The 12195-nt window shown below is 37.9% G+C and overlaps 1 protein-coding gene across 6 annotated transcripts in view; it reads right to left on the minus strand.

Moving 5' to 3' along the window:
• Positions 1-503: 503 nt before the first annotated feature.
• The window catches only part of LOC139700136 (protein turtle-like), a 744763-nt gene continuing 733071 nt past the window's right edge, over positions 504-12195 (minus strand). For all 6 annotated transcript variants that reach the window (XM_071598677.1, XM_071598678.1, XM_071598679.1 and 3 more), the window contains 2 exons: positions 11309-11390; positions 504-5846 (listed from right to left, as the gene is read on the minus strand). In XM_071598677.1, coding sequence (XP_071454778.1) covers positions 3395-5846; positions 11309-11390 — 2534 coding nt within the window. In that variant the 3' untranslated portion in view covers positions 504-3394. The remainder of the gene's footprint in view (positions 5847-11308; positions 11391-12195) is intronic.

A 12195-nucleotide genomic window follows, 5' to 3' on the forward strand; every position in this document is an offset into this window, starting at 1 on the left:
AATGTATATCTCCTAATAAATTGCTTTGAACATCGTAAATGAATTGCAATATGAATGTGGAGATGATGAAAAGATGCATTACACCTACCCATCATAGACAAAAGTCAATGGCTGAACAAAGGCATCGATCACCTGCAGCAAAAGGGTTGCAATTTAAAGAAGGAGAATGAATTTTGTACAGTGTTTAATTTTTATCCAAATATTTTTGATAGTTTTTGCATCCAATTAGATATATTAGTCCCTTACTTTTTATCGAATTAACCAGGGGCTAAACGCCCATGATTTACATAATGTCTATGCTGCATATGAGATGGATTCTCATTTATACAATGCCCTGATACTAATTTTCCAGGCATGTTAAATTTCGAAAAATTCATTTTCAAGTCTCAGCCAATTCAAGTTGAAGAGAATTCTACATGTTACATATTTTAATGGTTTCAAGTTTACAGAGTACCATTACATACTTTGAAATGCAGAGGGATGGATAAAATGAAAACGATATTTTCTGTCAACATTATTGTATTTTGGTTGCCCATACAGCGTAGTTACACAGTAACAACTTTCATCTAGTCAACACCTACAGCTAAAACCTATGTCTAAAAATCCACTCCAGGCATAGGAGTGGCCAAAGTCCCTCAATATGCACAAAACCGATGTTTTCCCTTAGGCAGCATGACAGGGGACACAATCCTCCACAAAACAATGGCCTTAATTAATTTAGAATTCCTTTTCTCTCACAAACCTTTAGTTGCTAAATACTTGGTTCCTCACATCTTCTTCTCCCTATACTCAACATCATCAACACTCTTTTATTTTTTTAACTTGGACTTAACTGTGGTACTGCTGTGCCAATTATGACATACAAGAAAGTTTAAAAGTGAGTGTGTTTTGCGTGTGATGTGGGGCAAGGATTCAAGAGGTAATGAGCATGTGAGGATAGGGTGTGATTAAGGTTAAGATATAGAACAAGAGACTGGGATGATAATTATAATTCATAGAGAGGTAGAGGCTGGAGTTCTGGGAAATAATGTGCAAGGTCTGAGAGAATAAAAAGACTGGGATGGACTAGAGTTTTGAGGGATGAGTGGTGGAAGGGAAGGCAAGGACTGGAAGATAAAGGGCAAGGACAAGGGATACAGTTCAGCAAATTACATTGGTCTTTGTAAGTAAGAAAAGGGTGTTGGGGAAGTGGAGAGGGGGATATGCTTCCATTGATTCAGAATTGTTTTGTAGTTTTGAAGAGAACTTTCATGTGAGTTAATTGTCAGACCTACGTGATGAAGTATTGCCCTTTTTGTGTCGCTTTCATATTTGTATATATATTTATTCATATTTATATATATATATTTATTTATATATATTATTTATATATTTGTTTTTCAGAGTCGAAATCCAAGTTCGCTACACCAACAGTAGTATTATTAGTAGTGGTATGTCTACTAAAAATATGCGAGAAAACGTTGCCGCACGAAAAGTTAGACATTTTGTGTTGTGAAGTTGTGGGATGTGGAAGTGAAAAATATAGGAGGTATACAATCAAGCACTCCGTATGGCACTCACTCCAGCAATTGCTCAAAGAACGCATGATACAACTTCATTATCTGGGTGTGGAGGGGCAAAAATAGCTGGAAGAAAATAATCTGAAATAATGGCCAGCTAGTGGATAGTTTCATTACTGACTGGCAATAAATAGGCATCACACATTCTTCTTCTACCTCTCAAACAAGAGATGCAAAGGAGAGTATGGTGTGAGAATAAGTCCATTCGAATTCACCTGGGCCAATTATAAAGTGCCTCCATAATTTTTGCTGAACATGCAAGACATTAAAAACCAAGTAAGTATGTGATACACACAATCAAAGAAACAAAAATAGAATTTAAATATAGGTCAACAGACAAGTGTACAAATATATAAAACAAAATGTACATTTAAATTACAAAAAACATAAAAATCATATAACATTATTTTTGTACTTCATTGAAAACAATCACTTACTCCTATTCAATCAAGATGATGGCAGACCTCCCCCTTACTCAAATGCAATGCAATGAAAAGCCATCGACAAGAATAAATCAGTCATGACTATTGGGAGGCACAAGAAAATCAATGGCTCCAAATTCAAATCCTGTCACAGAAAATATTTGACCAGAACTACATCTTAATACAAGGCATTGCACTTGATAAAACTATATATTGAAGCAGATTAGAAATATCAAATGACAAAATATTACTAATAGACAACAACTGCGCCAAAGGTTTAAAGTTGTTTAATGAACAACTACTAAAACTTACATTATTTTTTGGATTGGCATTTAGTGTGTCTGGTGTTTATTTTCTCAAATATGGATTAAACAATCATTTGGCTGCCAGGCTAGCAATAAAATTAGTTTTGATGAAGAAGAACGACAATGATATGAAACTGTCGCCCACTGTTGGAGAATTGGATTCAAGGCAGACACAAGACAGGGGGAGGTAAGCCTCACCCTCCCATATTACACTGGACTCATGCTCTCATCAAGCATGTTTGCTAAATGTATTTCATATCCAACACTCATACCTACTCACACACGCATACAGACACAAGTGCACACCAAACCATCATCTCGCCCCTGTTTACTGAAAAACCGCACTCAAAAACTACTCATGTACACAGCTATTTTTCCCTTTGCATCCAACTTTTAAATTAACATTATTTATATAATCTTGCATTTCATTGAGATAGTTTTATTTGGCTCATAATCTTTCATAATTTCGATACATCTTTAGTAAATTTATTACACTACTACTCTGCGAAGGGTATTTCAGAAACACTTCTTCCAGAAATTGATGAGCCTTGGGAAAAATTGTCTTTCGAAGAATTACGAACTAAAAATCATTTGAAATTAAGGGAATTCGATGAATTCTTTGTTTAGGTTCCTTATTTTAAATATTCTTGAAATCAAAGAGTTATTTCTTTGAAGGTGCGTTTCTGATCACTCAGCTCGATGTGTCTTTTTGTCCTCATACTTAAACCTTATAATACACTTTAGCGTGCCATGAGTCTCTCTCAACTTAGATGCACCCTTGAGCATTTGTGAAATATTTTTGGGACACCAGAGGGGGATTTCAAGGTGATTTGGTCAAGTTTTGGCTCTTGAGATCATGGAAGGAGAGCTGGGGAGGAGGATTTAGGAGTTTTCTAAATACATATGCCATTCCAAAGCTTAGTGCAGCAAGCAGCACCATACACTGAAAGAGGCATCCTTTCTTTCTTCTTTGATGTCACTCCATTCATTCATCCCACCCAACAGTCGATTTGCAGCTACATAACAACTCCTTCCTTACTACCTACAGAACTGCGAGAGGTAGCACCTTGACAAGTGCACAGCTGAACGCGTACATATTTTAGTCAATCTAGCATGCACTCTCCATTTCCTCACCCTTTTTCTTCTTTGCCTGTCTTTGCCTATAAGCATGAAATTCCTCCTTCATGGCCTGAACCCTAGCCTCCATATTCTCATACTTAGAGGGTTTGTTGGGACGAGGATAAAATGATGAATATATTTCTGAGTCACTCATGCCACCAGCACTGCCACCAAAACCTGATATGCTCCCTCCAATACTCCGTTGATTCGGTGTCCCTGGTGTTGGAGTGCCATCTGCTGCAAACACTGTGTCAAACTCATAGTGGTCATCAACACTGACATCTGGAGCCTCTGGATCAGGTGGTTCAACAATTTGTGAGGAAGGCAATGCCACAGGAGAGGGTGGTGGTGGTGGTAGAGGTATCCTGGGAGGTGAGGATGGGAAGGGTTCTCTCTCTACAGCGGGTCCCCGGAGTAGGGCACGCTCCAGATCTAGTGATGGTGGAGGTGGTGGCCACCCTGGAGCTTCCTGAGGAGGTACAGCACCTCGGGTGTGGTGTGGAACAAAATGCATTCCCTGGGGGGGTGCAGTACTAGCAGTGGCAAATTGTGGTCTCGCTTGCCTTGGGTTCATCCATGCCGGAGGAGGAGGGGGTGGTGGTGGTCTGTAAGGAGGACCTGGTTGTGTGGTGGGGCGTGCCAACTCAACTACAGGAGGCATTTCGAGGTGGTGAGGATGATGGTGATGCATAGGTGTAGCTGGCTGGAGTAGAGGAGCTGCACCCCTCCACTCTGCACTTATACTGCTACCATCCAGAGGGGATTGCCCAGAGTGGGAGCTCTGATTTTGTTGAGAAGTGTTCTTGCTCCCAAATCCACTGGAACTAGATCGACTTTCGGGGGATGCTTCATGTAGCAGCTCTGGAGCTCCACCTGGACGTCCTACAACCACATGGGGAGGATGGACTCGTTGAGATCCCCGGGAAGATCCACTGGCTAGACTGGCCCTCAAAGAGACAGCATAATTCTCTGCAGATCCCAACTCTGGGGCACTACGTGAGTGACGGAGACTGGCTGCTGCAGGAGGACGGGAGTGAAGACGGGAAGGAAGACGAGCCCTAGGGATACCCCCGGGGGCCATTCTGCCACTTCCTGACTGTGGCCCCATAGAAGAAGGGTGGATGTGGTGTTTGCTTGCTGTCTGTGGCACTGCACCCATTGATGGTCCTGGGACTTGGTTGTTGGCTGGAATTGCAACACGGAGGTGGGAGGGAGCATGGCCAGCAACCATGGGCCTAGGGGGTTGCTGCACCAAGCGTGGCAGAAGAGCATGGGGGTGTACATGGTGATGGAGGAGAAGAGAGGGAGCAGGTCCATGAATATGTCTTCCAGATTGCCTGTGAGTTAATGGGGTAGTGGTGACCATAGGTCCAGCAGGTGGGGGCTGTCCGGGCCTCATTAGTGGATGAGGGGGATGATGGTGTTGGTGTTGGTGTACCTCAGCCCTGACCCATTGCCACCGCCCATTCTCCTCATGGATGGCTCTCAATGAGGGCAGTTCCTGTGCATAGCGAGCATGTACTGACCTCAGGGAAGAGTTTAGGCCACTGAGGCCAGAGTGGGTGGCTGCCGTGGTTGGCAATGACCTCTCAACTGAGCTGGCCTGGCGCACTGAACTTAGGTCGCTGAAGTTGTGGACGGGAGTCGGTGTGAACCACAAGTCACCCCCAGCTGCTTGGGGAGTCACAGCAGCCATTGGGCCAGGAGAGCTGGCACGGAAGTGGGGTGTATAGATGGTTGCAGGCACAGTGATCATTGGTGGCCCAACAGGTTGTGAGATAACAGAGGGTCCAGGGTGGGATAGCAAGTGGTGGCGGGGGACCCTCCTGGCAATGAGACAGCTCTCTCCGGAACCATCTGACCTCAAGCTGGCCCGGCCATCAAAGGGTGGAGACCCTGGAGCCACCAAGGGGAGTGGCCTGGGCCTTGGAAAGATAGGCCTTGGACGGGGACGGCGCCAGGAGGGCCGGGGAATGAAACCACCCTCATCGCTGCTGCTACTGGCATCGACCACAAATCTGCCATCAGGTGCACGGGAGATCCTGTTCAGGGGCCTCAGGAAGGGAGGACCAGCAACTGGAGGGCGACTGCTCTGCCCTGCTGCAATGGCCTTCTCCAGAGATTCACTGCGATGCAGGTGGGGGTAATAAGGATGAAGGGGTGGGTGAGGATGGGGTACGTGGAGTTGGTGAAAGGCACCTGGCATGGGTTGGATGAATGGGGAAGGAGGGCCATGAGGGGGAGGCCGTGGGGGGGAGCGTTGGGAGCACTCCTCCTCCTCGAGGTGCTGCCTCTCATGAGATGATGACCAGTTGACTTCCCCAGCCCTCCTGCTCCCGATCGGCTTGAGGGTCACCCAGGCTCTGGCTAATTGACCGAGGGTGGTTTGAATCTGCTTAAAAGCACCTAGGGTCACACTTGGTATTCTGCTCTGTCTAAGTCTGCAGGAGAAAATTAATAGCATAAGCATTAGAGAAAGCTAGCGTTTTTATGAAAAAAATCATAATTTTATGCAGGCAATTCCATGCTCTTGATTGGCCAAATAAATATAACAAATATGCAGCATTTGATTTAACTGAAAAGCAAAAGCATGCAGGTATAAACACAGTTTCATGCTGTATAGATAAAAAAATAGAGAAATGGATTAGCAGTTCTATTAAAACTGAAAGAAACATATAAAGAACAGTTCAGGTGCAATCAATATATAGTTCAGCAGAAGTTGTTTAAGGTGTTCTTCAATTGGTCAAAATGCTTCTTCAAAAAATATTTACAGGCATATGGAATGATGTAATTATTGTGTACAGTATTGTCTGTCCTATACCTTCTTACAAGAATAAAAATGCATACATTGTGAAATGTTTTTACTTAAAAATATTTTTATTTTGCTGAAATTTCTTGGAGATAACTCACAATATCAATTCTACAACTTTAAATTTACTATGTTTTTGAACATGTTTATGCACACCATAAGCATTTTTACACCACATTTAGAGTATTGAAAGTTGTAAATCAAGATAAATGAGGGAAATTGCTTCATAAACATTTGATAAGTCCATGCATTTCTGTCAAAGCAACATTAGCATATTAAGATTAAGTATGTATAGCTTACACCAAAGATCACAGTGTGTTATATAAATGTGCACTTGCATATTTTTAAAATACATGTGATGGTGCCTAGTTGTACATTTGAAGATATAGCAAAGGAATTAATGACAGTCAATTTAAAATTTAATAATAAAAAGATTAAATAATGTATTCCATGAAACTTGCAAGATACTTTGAAAGAGCCACTATGAATCAATTTTATGCACTGATTCCTATGCATTTACAAATTTTGCTGAATGTACACAGTAGTAACTATATATACATAATTACCAGATGATATAATAGTATAATTCATGCAAAATACTTGTCATTAAATTAAAAGTCTTATCTGTTGTTCAGTTTTGTCTCTAATAACATGCATGCATCTTATTACATTTGATTTTGAGATACATACAAATGAATTAATTAATGCAAACACTAATTCACAATTTAAAATGGTACTTCTCATTAAATATCCCAACAAAATATTTTAAATCTATCTGATCGACACAACTGTTTATAATTTAATGTTTAGAATTTAATGCAATAAGTATTACATCACTATCCCCCAATGTTGGTAAAGCAGCAAGATTGAATAACTTTCATGGTTATTTTCCATCTAAGAAAAGGGAGGAGAGACTAAAACAAGGGTAGATCACTTATGTTGCAATATGAATTCCAACACTCTTGACCCATGGTTATAAATTGAGATGTTTGACAAAATACTAACATTGACACTTGAAGAGATTGTTCTTTTTTGAGCTAATCATCCTCTAAGCTGCAAAGCTTTATTATTGCACATTTTAGTTATAGTAGCAAATATGGAGTAACAGGCCTTTGACCAACTAGGGAAGGGAAATGCTTTGCAATGAAATTTAAATCAAGATGAGATTGTCAATGGCATTTGAAAGGCAATACAAAATCATTCAACATTTATAACTATTCATCTCCATGTGCTTTTTGTCTTCATTTTTGCTGGATTTGAGCATTTTTAATTTGTTTGTACATTTAAGAACAACAATTTATCCTAGAACACCATAGAAGATAGAGGACTATAATTTCTCCCGGTTACATGCCAACTTAATTTGAAATTTGTTTTACTTTCTTCAAATCTCAATGATAAGACGGTTAGCTAATGCTAAATTAGTTTCTGGGATCAGTGGGTAATTTCTAGCATTTAACTGAAACTAAAGGTCTTAATTTTTGTTTTATTTATTTCAGAGGCAATACTCTATCTATCTAATATGTACACCTATTTTCCTGCCTTTTCAAGCAAATGAAAGCATACATTTGAATTTTATTTGAATGACGAAATATTTGTACATTTAATTTTTTGGGTAAATTATTTAATTGTTATCTGAAAAAAATTGAGTGATTACATATCCTAATGTGCACCAAGGCTACATGCTACGGCAACGCTTGTCCTGAACAGTATTTATTTGATTTAATTGATTAATTTGCATCCTAACCTTTTTTATTCATTTATTTGTTTAATACTTTCATGGGAAATTTTAATAATTTTTTGTAAGTTTCTAAACTTATATTGACCAGTTGCCTTAACTTTGACTTACCCCCAGGCCAATGATTTGAGTTTATATTTTGGACTGAAAAGTAAACCTTGGCTTTAATCAAATATATACATTAAGGTTTGTAGGGGAATGACTTTCATGATTATTTTTATATTGCAGATGATATAAATGAGGATGGTGACTGCTACATAAATTAATAAAGAAGGTTGAAAGAGATGGGCATCAATTTCTGATGTGAAAAACTGCGGCAGAGAAAATAAAAAAGATGAAGTTCAGAAGTAGTTGGCTGAAGGTAATACTGTAGTGGTGCACAATTATTGGCCATTGCAAACCCATCATGGAAACTAAGTCCCCTCAGGGATCATCTGATTAATTAAGAGTAGCCATTAAATGGTATCTACACATCTTACCTCATGCAATACAACTGAACTAATAAGTTGTGATTTCACCATAAAAATAATTAATGGCCATGTGATAATGATCTTACTTTATGCAATAAGACTTAACTAATAGGTAGTGATTTCACTATAAATATGTGTAATTAATGACCAAAACAATTTTAAAATCGATGAAAACTAAAAAAAGATTTAAAAATGGTTAAAAACCTTTTATTACACATTATGATGTGGAATTTTATGCATGCCAATTTTATTCTTAAAATATAATAAAAGATATGTGCAAAATCTGAATTAATTAAAATATTAGTGATCTTTCAGTGTAGCCATATATTTTTCATTCACCTGTTCAAACATTGTGCATGATAAAATAAAACCATACCAGTGAAGGGGTTAACAAGATTGAAATACAAGTAAGCCATCATGCCTTTACTCACAGAAATTCCTTTTATGGCAAGGGCAGAATTGAGGCTGGGGAATAACTTTTCTTCAAGTTATTTTTAAACTTTGGCTTATGATAATTATAGATCATTAAGAATTTAAAATATGCCCAAGACTATGAGAAACTCTTGCATATCTATCTTTAAATTGAGTTTTTTTCCAAAACTGATAATTAAAAACCAGGCACCAATATTTTTTTTTGAAGTCTTCATAAATTTGAATACACTGAACTGCTGTTATTTGGCAGTGGAAACTTGTTACACGCTGTAGAGTATTCTTTTTCTTTTGACTCACAAAACTGTTAAAATATCTCTATAGACAAAGAAAAAGCATAACAGAAGCACCCATTAAAACAGCTAAGAAACCACATTGAATGGAACCACATGTAAGAAACAAACATGCAGGGGCAAGGTGCAAAATGGCAGAGAAGAGTCAATGAGGTGCTTGAGAACTCAACAGTTGAAGTTATCCGAGCTCTTCACCTTTTTTCCTCCTTTGAAGGGCAGCACAATAGGAAGAGGTGGGAGGGCAAGGGAAAAGGATAGAGAAAAAGAGAGAAACAAAGATTATATGTTTAGTGCCAATAATGCTACACAAGAGAGTGAGCTTTTGTATAATAAGAAAATAGAATAAAAGTTCATTAAATGCTCTAATTCTTGTGAACACAATCAGATATTGGGGAGAAATTGCTGAGTTTTTCGTATACAAAAATTTCAAATATGCATACAAATAGAGAGCATGTAAGTATTAAATATTTGATCGAGAATTAAATAGTGTTTAAATTCACAAATTATTCATATTAAATATATGTAAATATGTATATACCTATAATATGCACTGTATCTAGAAGACATAACAGAGAACACACAGCCATAAAATATCTACTAGAGCAGCCTTCCAATTCTCACATCAGCTATTGGCAAGACAAACCAAAAGCACTAAGCACACAACTTCCATTGCGGTAAATTTTACAAGGTAGTTTAAAAAGAGTTTAATAAGGTTCTACTTGTCATCAATAAAAATCAAAATGAAATTGTTGAAATATAAAAATTATCCATTTTACAGGGCTTCCTGGCATTTTATGTTCTTCAATGGACATTTTTCATATGCCAACCAAAACCATAAGAAAAAGTTTGTTTCCTCAACTATTTCTTGAGTATTAAATAAAGGAATCATTACATTTAGTGGCTCAAGAAGGCCCTGAAGTCATTCAAGTAATTACTATGAGTACAACTATGGAAATAAAAATAGGGTAAAAAATCCTAAGAGCACAGCCATGTTCAGCCAAAAGGTCACCAAACATTCAATGCAAGTTATCTGCACAATATACAAATGATGCAGTTGGACTTCTATGGCTCCAACCTCAAATAAAGGCAAAAGACATTGAAATAAAGTGAAAGATAAAATACAAAAATATTTTTCATAACACAATAAAACATGTTAATAGAGTAACTTCATAATCAGTTAAGGATGTGCTGTTATAATTCAAACAACGTGAGAGTAAATCAAGAGAGGGAAATAAAACTTGAGATAATACAACAACGTTTTTACAGATATTTGGATTGAGTGATGGAAGGTCCAACTGCATGCATGATATGCACAAAGAGAAAGGAGAGAAGAGGTAGAAAAGTAACGCAGCCACAAGGAAATAAAGGAAATACTTTGCAATAGATGAATTAAATTGGAATATGCAGTTTGGAGGAGCCCTTACTCTGGTGTCCTTTGAGCATTGGGGAGGGGAGGCTCTTTCGTTCGTTCATCAGCTGTTTGTTGTTGTTGGCTGCTCCTGCATCATCACACACGCACGCTTACGGGCCTCCCGAGAGTGGACTTTCTGACCCCACCCTACTCGCCACACACACACACGCACGCGCCACGCACACCACATGCACGCACACACGCACAGACACACGCACGCACACGCAAACGGAGGGGGAGAATGGCGTGAATGAAACCAGGGAAAATAAAAATTGAGAGACACCACATCCATCAAAATCTAGCAGCATGAAGCTATTAGTATAAGTATTATCTCTTTCTCACAAAAAGTGTGGTAGGTTTTGTTTTCCCGTCACATTAGCTACCAAGCACTAATAAACCACACGTTTGAAATTATAAATTTCAAACTCATCACAAGTTATTTTACATTTGTTCAAAAAAGGAAGAGTCGAGGTTATCATAGAAAGATGAACAGGAAAACATTTTCAGGAGAGAAGAGAAAGAAAATAGATAAAGATTACTGTGTCATGCGCACATTTAGAAGTATCAATAAATATCTACTTGCCAGGGATAGAGGAAGAAATGGCTCATCCCTGATAAATAACTGGTATGTCAATTTGAATTTACAGCCTAAGATGATAAAAGTATTTACAAGGTAGGTATTACAAGTACAATAAAATTTCAACCTCAGTAACCAATAAAAGAGACTGTACAAGAAATCTTATGCAAAGCACTTACTTTTTCAAAGGCACTTGACTCGCCCCCGGAGGTTGGCCACCATTTCTTGCATCTGTGATCCTACAAGCAACCATGTTGTACGCTGCATTGGAGAATGAGGATACAAAATATTAGCTTTGTTTTTCAGTTCATATAAACATTGCTTCCTCAAACACTACAATAACTTAGTAATTAATGCATACAAAAATACATTAGCAGTATCTAATTTGAAATTGAAAGAATGTTTGGTAAGCAATAGATGCCATTTCTCTACTGGGCTTATAAGGAGCAAATGAAAATAAAACAAATAAAGAATGCATATAATTTGTGGAAGCAGGCTTAACTTCGTGGAAGTTTGAAATCTTCTTGTGAGTACAAAGTGACAAAAAAAACATTAAAAATGTTGCCCATTTGAACTTCAATAAACATTGATCACTTTTTTAAAGTGTGTCACAAATTACTCTTGCCTTAATGCTGGGACCATGTTCTTGAAAATGCCAATTGATGGTTTGTGCAGTTAGTCTTTTTGTGATGAAAGTTTTATTGAAAAAAATGAGAAATACCTATTTACAGTGATAGACTGTAATAATTCCCTTGCAGCTTTGTAAGGAAAGAGTTCCCATTAAGGGTCACATTTTGTGTTGAGAGAGGGTTTTTTTAGTTTCTATAAAATTAATTAAAATGGAAATGGTCAAAACCATTAGTTATTCATAAAAAATACATTCATTTGAAATACAAATACAAGGAGAAGATTATAATTTTAATACAAACTTTTTAACTAGTGACTTTTGTACTAAGTTAGACCAAATTTCTATTTAACTTATCTTTTGAAGTTAAATATTTGACAAAAACTTATTGTATCACGTATAAAATTTTTGGTAACAATGTATGCACACAATTGCCTTTTA

Source organism: Hetaerina americana, unplaced genomic scaffold (assembly GCF_022747635.1).
Source record: "Hetaerina americana unplaced genomic scaffold, ioHetAmer1.1.p SCAF_10, whole genome shotgun sequence".
Classification (NCBI taxonomy): domain Eukaryota; kingdom Metazoa; phylum Arthropoda; class Insecta; order Odonata; family Calopterygidae; genus Hetaerina; species Hetaerina americana.